At 40.8% G+C, this 14366-nt stretch overlaps 1 protein-coding gene across 5 annotated transcripts in view; it reads right to left on the bottom strand.

Annotated features, from left to right (window-relative positions):
* The window catches only part of Ten-m (teneurin transmembrane protein Ten-m), an 834379-nt gene that overhangs the window by 422576 nt on the left and 397437 nt on the right, over positions 1-14366 (bottom strand). For all 5 annotated transcript variants that reach the window (XM_076807851.1, XM_076807850.1, XM_076807852.1 and 2 more), the window contains exon 3: positions 12583-12897. In XM_076807851.1, coding sequence (XP_076663966.1) covers positions 12583-12897 — 315 coding nt within the window. The remainder of the gene's footprint in view (positions 1-12582; positions 12898-14366) is intronic.

The raw sequence follows: 14366 nt of genomic DNA, 5'->3' as shown, positions 1-14366 counted from the left end.
TGTACTCCACATATTTAAATGAGTCCGCAACTCCTATCAGCCATCTACAACTGCGAGACCCTACTTCAAGTGTCATCGAATACTTGATGTCTCGTAAGTAGGTACCACGTTATTAAAGTCCACCAAATTCATTTGATCATGCTCTCCTGCAGTTGCTGTGAACTTAGATGGCTTTGATCTCTCCTGGAACTGGCGTAGTGAACCAGAATAAGAACGGACAAAGAAGGGGAGAATAGGGATGGCAGATTTGCGAGTCGATCGAAAATTCTCGTCGCTGGAACGTAGCTGGAGCCCTTGAGACGACGCGGCCAAGATTACTCTGTCTTCGAGTAAGCGCGGAGTCGACGAAGGGTTACCCGTATTTAATTAAACTGTTACTTCGCATTGATTGCCAAACTTGGGCCCCGGGCCGCTGCAGAGAAGATTATCGAAGTTCTGCGCGCTCCCACTTCGGCCATATCGAGAGGCTGCTAAGCAATCTTGCGAACTTCCAGCCGTGTGATAGCGGTGCCAGGCTTCTTTGGCAGCTCTATTTTATTACCACGAGCCAATATATCCATTCATATCCTTATTATCGAAAAGAAAGGGGGGCTGTAACGAAGATGCTAATAACGATGCTCATTAGAGACATGAGTGCTTGTTGACCAAGTAATCAGGATAACATAGGATGACTTGAAATATCTACGTCATACAGCGAATAAGAGTTAACTTCAGATGAAGAGCTTACGTTGATATTGTATACTAATAACAAATGTTTTTCATAGGGAGCTTCGCTTTTGAGAATAAAGAATTCAAATATCACACGTTGTTCAAAGGATATAGCACAATAATTTATACGTATTGGTAACACAGTTTATGATAATTGATACATTAATTTTCTAAGAACTATTATAGGTACCTACCATTCAATGACTTGATAACTCGAACACTTAAAGATTGTACTTCTTATACGACTTTGCGTTAGCGCCCTTTCGCGTTGGTTGGCGTTTGAAGAGAAATTAATTTGTTTCGCGGGAATTTGAATAAATATTTACTTTTAAATTAATATTGCAAAAATGAAATGGGAATTGTGGTATAAATTGCAACACTATCAACTTAGATCTTAATTAGTTATTGAAGAGTATTCCCTAGTGAAAGGACTGCTACACAAATGAACGTTACTATGATCATCACAGTACGAAATGGTAAAATGTCACCGAACATTTTGAACGCCACGTGACGCCTGTACTTGATATATAACGGAGATGAACGGAAATGTGGTAACGTCGGTAGGGGACCATTGAATGCAACGATACTGTCACCGAAAGCGTAACGAGTTACGTGTAGTTCCAGGATAATCTAAGTTTATGTGATGATCTTGACAGGAATATAACAAGTAGTTCGTAAGCGGTTCGAAGGTGGTTCTTAGCCCATGTGCCTAAGAGAAAGTAGGCTAATCCGTATATCGAGTTAATCCTATTACCTTGATACGGTTTGGTTTATTGGAAGTGGAACGTAGACACTTTACCGAACGGCTGTCAAACGAAATACGAGGAAAACCCATCCAAAGTGGCTAAATTTATATAATTCCTACAGCACGACTCAATTGACTCTAAACTCGTATCAGTTGTTGGGACATTTTTAACGAATCCACAAAAAGGTGATCACACAAATACGCGTATCACACCCTTCAATCGTTAAACAGGTAGAAATATTTCCAACGAAAAGTGACTGAAAAACATAGAAATAAAAGATGCACCTGAATAATCCAGTGAGCTTTACAGGTTGCCTTCTATGTTTACACAAACTCGTTAACCCCTTTGTGCCCGTTTAACGTGGCATTATGATAACGAGACGGTGTCTTAGCTTTACTGATGTCAGAAAATAAGTAACTATCATCAAAAGCAATTAGTTCTGAATTATTACCAAGGAAGTTCCGTGTCACTTCACCACTACCAAGAACTGCTAATAAAAATTCACAAGCATATGAAATATGAAGTAGCATCCCCTCTTCGAACACCCCGTCGCAAAAAATAAGCAAATAAATTTACTACAGAAAGGATTAACGTTAATCTGCAAAATCAATGCAGCAAACAAACGATAAATCCACATTGGACGTGGTGCCTTGAAAGAACAGAAAGGGTCGCCTCGATTCCACCCTATCGCACGAGGATTGAGTTGCGTGCACGGGGCCGAAGTTTAGACTCGGCTGGAAATTCTGACAAGAAGGTGGTGAGTTGCGTGTAGGTGTTTCAGAGGCCGGCTCGTAGCACGGTCGTCTCGAGAGAAGAACTTCCGTGGCGTCCCTCGATGAAACCCGAAGACGAGCACCGGCATGGTGTCCTGTCGATCGTGGGGGGCTGCGAGATCGAGCGAGCGAGCAGGCGAGCGAGAGGGAGTTTCATTTAAGTTAGAAATTGCTTCTTCCGCAGCGATGATGGGCCGCAAATTGGGCGCGAAACAGAACGCGAAAACGAAGAACGTAAGAGTGTGCCATTGGCGGGGAGGGGACGTTAAACAGCCGCGCATGGAAACGAGACATCGAGTAATCTATCGATTCTTGTTCGCTACCAGCGTACGGGCGCATTTCTGAAAACGTGGTGAAAATTCAAATAGTGTGTTCTGAACATTAACACAGTGAGCTATTGACAAAATCTGTGCAGTTTAAGTTAAAAAATAAAATATTATTTGTGTGCCTAACTCACAAGGGGAGGACACAGCGGTTAGATACAGAAGTTGGAGATAAAACGTTAAGGAAATATTTCTAGCACTGCATTTCTTTACCAGCGGCCTCCACTTCCATCGAAATAGTTCTTTTAGGCGAGCCAAGTGAGCAGGACGTCGCCGAGGTGTCTGTAATAGGATCAAACGGATTGTTAACAAGGCTTCGAGGCTGTAACTTGTTGAAATAGCACCGATTGTTACAAAGATTCGCAAAGGGTTGGCGCTCGTTAATTTTGAGTGGCGAAGACGAAATTCGATAGCCCTTTGGTTCAACCCTTTTAACGCCACGGACAACAAAGAGGTTTTTTGCTTTCTGAAACATAAATCACCGACTCCTTAGGTGTAACGAACTGTAGTCACACTGCCGTCGACAAAGGATCTTCGGATATCGTTAACAACCAGTATCGAATAAATACAGGGACGCGATGAGACAGATACCTTTACGTACTACCCCCAAGGGTGTTTAGCTGTTGCGTCAAAGTATCGCTAATAATTACTCGGGCGATAGTGAATTTTAACTATACTCTAAATATATATACCTCGTTTTATTACTTTCGTAAAATTATCCTTTGAGCTGATGAACATGGAAAAGTAAGATAAGTATTTGTCTATATTTCATCCCCTGCTGACATTTATTACCATGCTATATGAAACATATTTGCTGCTTCTTGAAAATTGTAGTTATGATTTATTTTCGTTGCCAGAAGTGACTGTCATAAATGTTGAAACTCTCTATCTTCAGAGTGATTTAGCATGGTACCCTTTAATGAAAAAATAAATAACACATTTTGCTATTTTATTGATACTATATAACCCAGTTTAAGTACTTGTAACTTTTCCAATTCGTACAGTTGTTCGAACAATTTTGAGCAATAATCTATGTAACATTCTCATTGATGCTTTAATAAATCTGTAAAATGTTTTTGCTTGTTCCTAGACTTGCCCTGTTTATTTCTTTCCACTTTTACTTCGTCCACCGTAATTTAAGAGAAACCTTTCGATCGCGACTTATGTGACGTCTTGATTTAACGGGGGTTGTCGAAGTATACGTCTTCAGAAATCGTGAAATGGATTACTGGTACAAGTTTGATAGTGCTCGTGATTCATGGCGGTCAATCCCGGCGGCAGGTGACTTTACGAGTATCGTTTTCCACGCAGTTCGATGTTAGCAGTGGGAAAAAGTCCAGCTTTATGGCCACATGGTACACAGCGTATTAATACGGGTCTATACAAAGTTTTATAAATTTGTCAATGTTATACTGCTTTCCTATATCCCAACGTCCAGCCACTCTTCTGTATACCCGCACATAGGAAAACTAAGAATTCCAAATCTGTTTTGTGGATTGGCTGTGCACCATGCCATTGGTTTACGTTTATAATGCAGTATCTGACGAAAATATTCGTTTCCATTCAAATTTTCAAAATACCATTGCATCAACAACAAAATAAAGATATCAGGATTTTATCGGCAAGATTTTAATAAAATCTAACAACGCACGCACTAATTATAAAAAAAAAATACAAATATCTTACAATAGACATAATAATATTTTATAAGCTTCAACTTAACTACTCTATTTGTTCACGATTGCAAATGGTCGAATACTTTAGTTAGCCACTGTACATACCACTCGCTATTAAGACTGAAGGAACAATACGAGTAACAGCCTTTTCAATCGAGACTTTACTTGACACAGAAAGCTGTGAAATATCGATCATTAGCTACAAAAGTCTCTCGCGTGAAACGGGCATAAGTTATGATGAATAATGATGGATGCTAAGTAGTTAACACCAGAAAACAAACAGGCTCGAAGAAACATGGCACTAGAAGTATACACAGTCAATCAAAATGTGAAGGCGTTTTTCTATCAAAACAACTTCTGAGATTTTGATCACTCGTTTGTAAATGTACCTTGATACTTTCACCTTCAACATACTTTTCAGAAATAACATTACTTTACATACCCATGTTACAAAGTCAAGCCTGAAGAAACCCATTACTATTCATATAATCCTCCATGTTAGCGTTATCCCTGACAAGTATCACTGCCAGGCGACGACCATGTAGGTTATTGCTTGCCTCGTTATTGTAAGGTATGTAATTACTACACCCAATATCATCGGTGTGCGTATAATTACTACATGCACTATCATCAATGGGTATCTAATTTCTACACGTACGCCCTGCCAATGGGTGTGAAATTACTGGATGTACTATCCACGCTCGCCGTTCAACTAATACGTACACCGTATCACGGATTGTGCAGTTATTAAGTGCAGTTAGGGAAGTTAAAGTCTCCGCTTAGTTGCGTGAGTTTGGCGTCGGGAACGGTCGAGCAACTCGTCCCATCGTCGAATGAAGTTTAAGGTCTTGATGTCGCTCGACGATCAATCACGAGTTAAGCGTAGTGGAATTTTGGAGCGTAATTAGTAGAGTAGGTACTCTGATTTGAACTTTCGCAAAACATAACAGAAATGTTCGATCCACTGAAGTGCACTTCAATTTCTCTAAGATAAAAACAGTATGATTCAGCATTAATTAATTTAATCGCACTTGTGTGCCACAGTAAAAATTAAGGCCCTCCATGGGGCTTCAAAAAGTCCTTAAAACAGTGGATTGGTAAGTTTAATAACAGGAAGGTTGAGTTAGCTTAAATTCTTTACAATTGTACTGTTCTGCTTTTTGCATAAACTGTATAATTAGATTTTTCATTCTTTTCTATATATGCCCTCTAAGTATTTCCGTATCTTTAAAATTGACAGAGCTGTTGTGAATTTTGTGAATCGATGTTGAACAACTGACACTAACTCGTATCTAATTCTAAGCCAAACATACATCAACCTGAGCATGACACGATCTATGACTATTTCTATGACTATATTTTTTAAATATTCCACATTTCTCCAAATTTTATGCAATTTTTTTCTATATTTCTCCATTTTATGCGAGAAGGGCCTGAGAGAACTATAATTAAAATTAATTTCACTGATTAATTTACTACATAATTCCGATTGTAATAATGCAACTGCAAAGGGGTATCAAATTTTTCAATATTATAGACAGTTTCACAACAACTTCATTACGTATAAAAAATATCTAAATTCGTAATGTTTACAGATATGTTACTCGAGACTGACTTCTGGCAATGAGGCCCTTCTTGCGCCTAACAGTACAATTTAAGCTTCTTTCCTCTCCTGTTCGCGTCGTCATCGCCTCGAAGGATATGCTTCTACCCCTGACGAAAGCTTGAATTAGAAAAACAACATACTGAAGTAAACCACCATAGCAAACTGCTCAAATAAAGATCGCTCCACATTCGAAACACACAGGCTACTTAAAATTAAGTGACCCACTCCGCGCAATTAATCCGAAGATGCTGGATAAACAAGATTCTCGTCTCTCGGAGGGTTAATCATCAGCGGACGTTTTCATCGTCGGTCGTCGAATGAATTAGGATTTTCGTGGGCGCTCGGTAGACAGGCGTGACGAATTCCTCGATCTCGCCGCGCGGAATCGTGGCCCACGCTAATGAGACGGAAGTAATCCCCCCCCTTGCCCCCGCTTCGGGTATTCATTCGTCCTGGTTGAAAGCTCTCCGGGGTCGGTCATGGTTCCGGCGCAGGAATGGATTTCCCCGCGAAATTCCGGTCGCGCGCTCTAATCCACGTCGTTTCCGACCTTCGACGCCCTAACACGAAGGAGGGCCCCGCTTTATCACGGACGCACACCTTCCCGTTGCACCTCTTTACGAATTATCGTCTCGCAGATAATTAATCTCCCTTCTGCTATATCGCTTTCTTCTCTTTGAACGTTAATTCCGGAAGCTTCTTCTGATCTACGGCACCCTCCAACCCCGCTCGCCCCTTCGGGCAAACGACTATTTTGTCCCCGCGCTCCCTCCCGGCGAGGGCTGAAGGCTGGGACAATTATGATCTTCCTGATTGATTTCACGGTTCGTCCTGGCGAGGATAGCGGGAGGAGGGGCGATCCTCCGGGGCGAAGAAGGAAATGCAGATATTTATATTCGAATTCTGCGGAGAAAAATTTGTATACGACCAGCGCGGCGACACCCGCCATTCATTTTCCCCGGGGGTTTTCTTTGTCTGGGGGGGGAAAGAACAGGCAAACTGGTACCGTTCTATCCCCATCTACACATTCCGCATTTCAACCGCCCTCTTTGGCTGCCTTGAATTCCACGAGTACACTGCGCCGCGAACTTCTCTTTTCTCTGGCCGCTATTATACGTTACATACCGTTCGTTCACATATCGCGGACTATTAGTGAATAGTTTCTGTCAAAACTTGGCGCAACTGCGGGAGAACGATCGTATTGGTATGCGCCGGGACGGTGTCGGAAGGGGTGGTATTAAAAAGATTTTAGTAGCTCTGGTAGCGCGAGAAAACGGTCGAGCGTTTTCGTGGAAAGTTTCACGGAGATATGTACGAGGAAGTTGGTTATATGTTGCGGGAATGTGTGGTGGAGTCGTACCATCGCCTGGTCTGTGTAATTTTTGATTGAAGGGGAGTTTAAAATTCTATTCGGCAGGAAGGATAGTACCAAACATCTTCTAGTATGTACGTAGAAAATTATGGACACAATTAAACACTCGAATCCTCAAGAATCGTTCGATGTTAGATATTAGAATGTATTACACACACTTGGCGTTAACAGTAAAATTATATTCGACTCTATTAAGGGCGGCCCGTAACGTTTGTCACCGGAAAATGTAAATAAACTTGTTTCTTTATACCAAAATAGGAAGTTATTATCTTAGTGATTTAATCACTTTAGTTAAACTTGTTCTCTTTAATTAGAATCAATATGAAGAGAACTTTATTGAGCCATCGTGATAAAATATTCGAAACCGGGTACTCGGATCCAAGTACGGGTATCCGGATACTCAGATCCGAATTTCGATTCGGATTTCGAGTTATAACGAGCAATCCGGATAATCGGATATGCGGATAGTAAGAGCCCTACTTCTGAATCATAAGAAATAACACGCGCAAGCATCTACTTTGTACAGAAGAATTTATAATTAATATGAATATCAATTACATAAAAAATTTCAATAGGCCTGACAACTATAAAAGGCGTACCTTCAGCTGAAGGCGATGTATTAATATATTAACTTTTCTATGTGCCCACAATCCACCGTGTACAAATAAGAATGGAGCACGTGGCTACCACAACAGATACTGCAATCATAAATCGCTTCCATTAGTCCTGCATGTTACACCGTGAAGAATGAAGAAGAAGTATATCCAGCTGAACACCGCCCCAAACCTGATACCATCCATCATGAGAAGTCACGTCGCGCCAATTCGTCCACCAAAGTCATCCGTACCCGTGATCGAAGACATTATTGTTAATCCATGACAGTGTAGTGCACAGGGCGCGACGTTCGATACAACAGCGAGATGCACCCTCCGGTTAGTGACTAGGTGCTTTCCACTGTCATGCTAAACCGTGGCGGGACGTAATTGCCGATTTATGCACGACTTCCGCGGTAAGATTCTGGCCGCGGGCATAACGCGTGCGCAGGATGTGTCCAAGGGGGTTGGAATTACTTATCCGCGGAAGAACAAAATCGCATGTCTGATGGATGATGGAGGGACATCGTCTAACGTCACGTTCGCGGAGAATAGACGGAGTCGTCACGCTAGAGAATGAAATCCGCGACGGCCTCTTTATTCTCTTTGTCGTCTTGCCAGCGACTAGCGAGAATCATTGTGATTCAGCTGAAATCTTAATGGAGTATCGAGAGCCGAGGTGGAACGTCTATTATGAACTCGCCTGTTTCCCATTACGGTCAATAAAAGGGGGAGATTCGAAGCACATTTTTTTCCGCGGGGGGAAAGTGAGCGGGAGGGACAGGACGGGGTTGGGCTCGGGGGTGCAGAGGCGCCTTACTAGCAACAGTGACGTCATTTTAGTCCGCGATCCATTCTCCGTGTCGCGGGGAGCATTTCCATTTAGATGCTCATCTCGCGCAAAAGATTTCACGAGGATATATTACCGTAACGTTATGTCTCCTTTCGTTCGGAGTAAACTGGAACGAGATGGTATCTTTGAAATAAACGATCGCAGTTAAACGCTTTGCTTGCAATACGAGCCATTAACGTGCATCCACGCTAATATCCTGCTTCTGTTACTACCGCGAGGTAGACATAAACGGGCGCAAGACGACTCGCTTTTAATAGATTCCAACCAGCTTGGCCACAATGAGCGCGGCCATGGGTAATGGTAATTCAATCCTGAACGCGTAATTTCCTAAAATGGACTGAATAGAACTGGAGGACATGCTGGCGCGAGAGTGGATTGAATAATTCGACTTACGATGTGAGGTCTGCACCGTTAAGGACACTGAACTGTTTTTACGATAGGAACAGCACTGCCTCCGCATTTTTGAGAAGCAACAGCGAAGGAACGTCAAGCTTGAATCAGACTTCTTTAGATTAGGATACATATCCTTTCTCGCTGTATTGTTAATACATGTTCGTCTATTTATTTTCTACTCCTATTTCGTTTAGTTCTAGTTTTAGTTTTCGTTCTCAGGTTTGCTTGTTAACAGTGGTTCATTGTAGCGCCGCCATTTGCGCTAATGAGCTATCCCTTAACTGTCTGTGAGGTATTACAGACAGTAATACATTCTTTGAGTAATAAAAACGATTAACAATAAAGATTGGTGCATAAAGTTTATCGAAATAGACCTACAGGATTAATGAATTCCTATCTTTGAACTAGCATGTAACGGTACCTACAGAAAGCAGTTGAAAATAACAGATTACCGATGCATAGAATCTTGGTAAACGTATATAAATAAAATTTATATTGCCATAAGGTATCATTTGACACGAAATTCAGTTCCAAAGTTGTAGGTCAAGAAACTGACCTTTTTCTTGGGTCACTCTTTGCCTCATCACTTACACATGATTTTACCAAACACTTTAGCGACTTAATACAGAATCGTGCGCGAATCTTGTCGACAAGATTACACTTCAGAAGACTCTGACCCTATCAATCTTGAAGAGCAACCCTGTTTCCTTGCTAACAGGCCGTTGCACCTCATTTTTCCGTTCATCCCTCGCGCCTCGAGCAACGCGGGACGAAGTTGTCGCGGAAGTTCACCGTTAAATGGCTGGGGATTGACTCGTCCTGTGTCATCTTGGGGTGATAAATACCTATCACGACCAAGTGTCCAGCTCGTTCAGTAAAGACGTGTCCGAACCCAGAGGGTTTCCAGGTGTTCTGCTCGGCGAAGGTGGCACAGGTTGGGGCAGACGGGTCTGAACTACGCTGCTGTGTACCTTCGCAGCGATACGTCATCCCTGACAAGCTGGTGTGCCGATAACCTCCGTCTCCGACGAACCCCCGTGTGTGGCCTCGCACCTCATCGCGGCGAGGGCCATCCATCATGTTTGAGTAATGTAGGGACACGATTTCGCGTTATTGCGAATGACCGATTCTGCCGTAGCAACCAACGTCCCTCTGCTTCGCCCCGATTATCATCGAAGAAGTTGTTCCTCCGTTGCAGGACACTATTAGGTTAGAATGTCCCACTGGAAATGTGGCTTTTCCAGGGACAACGCTGTGTAGCAATGTTCTGTCTACTTTGTATAAATACTAGAGGTACATAGAAATCTTCCTTCTATATTATATTGCAGTCTGATTGATGCAATTCCAGTGTTTCACCTGTTGGCGAACTTTGAAATGGGATTTGGGAAATGGGTAACTGTGGTAGCAGAGAAACTTACGTGTGGAGCAGTGGCGGGTTTAATGTTGAGGGGAGCTGAGTTGAACGGATAAAAATATTTTTAATGCAAATTCAATAAAATTCATTAGGTTATTATAAAAAATTATTTAAAGAATAAAATCCAGCTTTCTTTTCTTTTTAGAAAAGAATTCTTTTGCAGTTTTTCTTTGGGAGGTGCCAGGGCCCTTGGGCGCGCCACTGGCATGGAGAAAACTTTGTGTGAGTCGATGTTAAATGTGGTTTGTAAGAATTCTGATTAGATAACTATAGCCTCGGATGTGAACATTAAGTTGAACAATAGAGCTGAATCTGGGCATCCACAAAATTCAATTATGATTCTGGAAGAGTTAGCTGAAAGCCTTAATTCCACCTCTTCCAGAAGAAAGAGAAGAGGTGCAAATACGAATAATAGGTATTATTCAAATTTTGGGTTGTGGAGTTTGAGAAAATAGCGTAGTGTGCATATTGCTTTCGTTTTTAAGCTGAAAAGGGAACCATTGGGAAACCAAGTTCAGGAGACGAGAAATAATTCGTAAACCCCACTTTCACAATGCAAATAATGTATACCACGACAGAAGGTTCTGTTATCCGTTTGGTAAGATATGGCCGTAATTATTTTTTGTAAATACAGTTTTATCGCGAGCAATTAAATCCTTTAAAGTCTGCTTTGGAAGGAAGCCGGCCTGCTTTATTTATGCGTTGCATAGTTCTGTTTCATCAGGGCAACGCGAGGTCGCAGGACGCAAAGGAAACGTTTCAGTAACTGCAGCACTTCGCTTGGGAAATCATGGACCAGCCACCATATTCACTGGACGCCCCGTCAGATTTTCACCCCTTTCAAAGCTTGGAAAATTACTTACACCGAAAAGAAATGAGAGATGTCGTTGAAGAGTATTTCAATAAAACGAAGGGGCTGTAAAGAAGGGGAATTGAAAGCTTATAAATAGGAGACAGATAGGAGAGAAGTACTTTACACCTCATCAACGTATCGAAAAAAGTCACATTACTCATAGAACGACCTAAGTAACATTATCGATTGCACCCCTAGCTTGGATTCACACCCGGCCGCTTAAAAGCAAGTGAAAACAAACTTGATCCATATATAGTCCCTGATTCAGTCTTCAATAATTCTATTGAAACTACTTAAGTAGGATAAACTGCACTAATGCTGCACTGCACTAATCATTGACACTTCTGATTAAAAAGGCAACTATTAAGAAGTACGAGCTTAGAAAGTACTTTTCTACCATTTCTTATTTTACTTTCACTACAACACTGCAAATTCCAGGAGTTGAACTGCACATTTTACATCTCGCAACACCACAAAAAAGTCTTAAAGCTAGTAGTGGGACAAAATGCTGAGTAGCGTTTTCTTAACATTTTGATAAGGAGTATGCAAACAAACTGAAATAGCAGAGAAACATTCCGCAACGAGGAAGAGTTGATGGCTTTCTTAAGCAATTGTCCTGAATCCGATGACTCTAACTATATAGATCTTAATTTTACTTTCTTTCGTCCGATCTCTTATTTATTTTTATTTTTAGTTATTAATGAAGAATAAATTATTAATTTTTGTATTTCATTGAATATTTTATTCTATTTTTGTATTTCATTGAATATTTTTAGAATAAAACACTTAATAGGTTCTCAAGACGTTTTATTTTAACGAAAATTCCAATTGGGATTTCCGCTTTGGGTGCTAATCATTGTACAGTTGGCCCTATTTAATTTCGTCCAACCCACCATACTGGTGTGTAGTGCATACCCAGTAAACTGTTTTTCATTTTTCTTTCCCTTTTTTACCTTAAACTTCACCTTAACAAACAATTGTGTCAAGTGTGTCGATCTGAATACAAAAACTGAACAAACTAATTTCCAGACTCCAAAATATTTTCTCCTACATCTGACTATATTTGCACAGCTGCATTCTCTCTCTCTCTCCCTCTCTCTCTCTCTCTCCCTCTCTCTGCAAAAGACTCCACAGAGCTCTTGCAGGTGGTGAGTCTGAAATTTCCTCGTTCTTCATGAAATTCGAGTTGCATGTACACGAATTAACGGCCGCAGAATAGAACAATAGAATACGCGGTTACACCTGCATATCGATTACAATGCTGCTACTCACCGTTATGAACGAGCAGAGCAGAGTCGCGGGCAACAGTGATTAGGTCACTGTCGGTGAGAGTCTCGTCGGACGCGTTACCCGAGGTTGGTGTGTCACTGAGGCCAGCGCCAGTGCTGGGCATATGATACAGGGGATGCTGTTGTTGCTGTTGATAGGCACGTTGTTTATGCTGACTGGCGTTGTAGTGATTGAGGTGCGATTGCGTGGTCTGATGATTATTTTGCGGGTAGGCGGGCGCTCGACCTCGCAGACTTGGCGAATTTTCCTCACCCTCGCTGCCGCTCAAACTGTAGGCCGGGTAGAGCCGTCCCTTCCCTGAAAATTACGTGGAAAATGTGTCTGTGAACTTTCTACTTCGTTACTAGCGAACGCATATGCAGTGAATCACAAAAATATTCGCGCAAACTCAATTCTGGGCTCCGGACGACTGACATCTTTTTAGAGGAGACGTTTTAGATTCGTTATAGATGGGAATGTATACTATAGTAATTGAGGTTTCAATTGATATGAAGTTTGTTGGGAAATAGGGTAAACTAACCAGTGAATGACCGAATTGTTGAATCTACAGACCTTTCAGATTAATACTTGAATATATTTATGTATAAGAACAAAACGACTGTTGAAATTACATTTAAATTTATTCTTCTTGAAATTTCTATAAAAATAATTACTTATTCTTATCATAATTTTCAAAAAAAAAAAAACAATTATAAAATGCAAAACGTGTAGAAGCCCAGTAAATGACAGCATACTTTTAAAAGAATTGTACTTATTAATGTTTGCTTAATATAGGTAACTAAAAATATAGGATATTAAAAGTGCAACTACACTCCATTTATTTAAAGACTTCATATCGCATGTAAATTAGAATCTTTTCCTTAGCTTTCAGCTGCACTGTGTATACTACCCGTGAATTTTATCATACACGTTTTAATCACCTTGTATAAACCTCGTTTATATTTGTTCGATCCTTTGTCATGTGCGCATACTATGCCATTAGTGGTTATTAATGCAATGCGTCGGTGAAACCCATGAAAACTGTGTGACCAAAGAGGTCCCTGTCGGGATATTGAATTTTCACCAGCAATTTTATTACACTATTCCGGTATTCGGTTGATACACGGCATCCGTGATATTTATACGATAATTTCCTGAATGAAAGAACCATGGTGGCGCGGATTAAAACGATATCGAAGCCAGGATGCGTGTGCGTGCACATCAGGGACGTTTTGTGTTATGGATAAATGGGATATCGTTTTATTACCAATTTATTAATCATCAAATAAAATCACCTGGTCTGCGATTGCTCGCGTTCGTATAACCGCAGAGACTCTTGGGATTCGATAATGACAAACGTAATAGTTTCTGGGATCTCTACAAAGTTCAACAGATTTTAAAAATAAGTGGAATATAAACTGATATTGCAACTTTCTTATATCGTTGGCTTGGTGATAAAACTGACCAAGTCCACTTTTTCTAACAAATGAGATTTTCGCCTTTAGCAATTGCCAAGTGCATTATCTTGTAGTAGTCGAATCTCGAGGGAAGGGAAAAAATCTTTGAATTATAGAGGTTTCGGCTTATCGAGTTTTCGAGTAACAGAGGTTCAACAAACGAAAATTCGACTTATAGAGGCTTTGTACGACGGTGAATCAATCTAGGTCAATTCTTTATTGTATATCTATAATCAAATACACCTGAAACCTATGTACTACATATATAAAAATAATTATAAGACATCTTATGCTCGAAATATTACTCTTTACTATATACTAAAAAATTTG

This window comes from Andrena cerasifolii, chromosome 3 (genome assembly GCF_050908995.1).
Source record: "Andrena cerasifolii isolate SP2316 chromosome 3, iyAndCera1_principal, whole genome shotgun sequence".
NCBI classification, from domain to species: domain Eukaryota; kingdom Metazoa; phylum Arthropoda; class Insecta; order Hymenoptera; family Andrenidae; genus Andrena; species Andrena cerasifolii.
The sequence above is the reverse complement of the archived record's forward strand: the minus strand, read 5'-3'. Positions and strand labels throughout refer to the sequence as shown.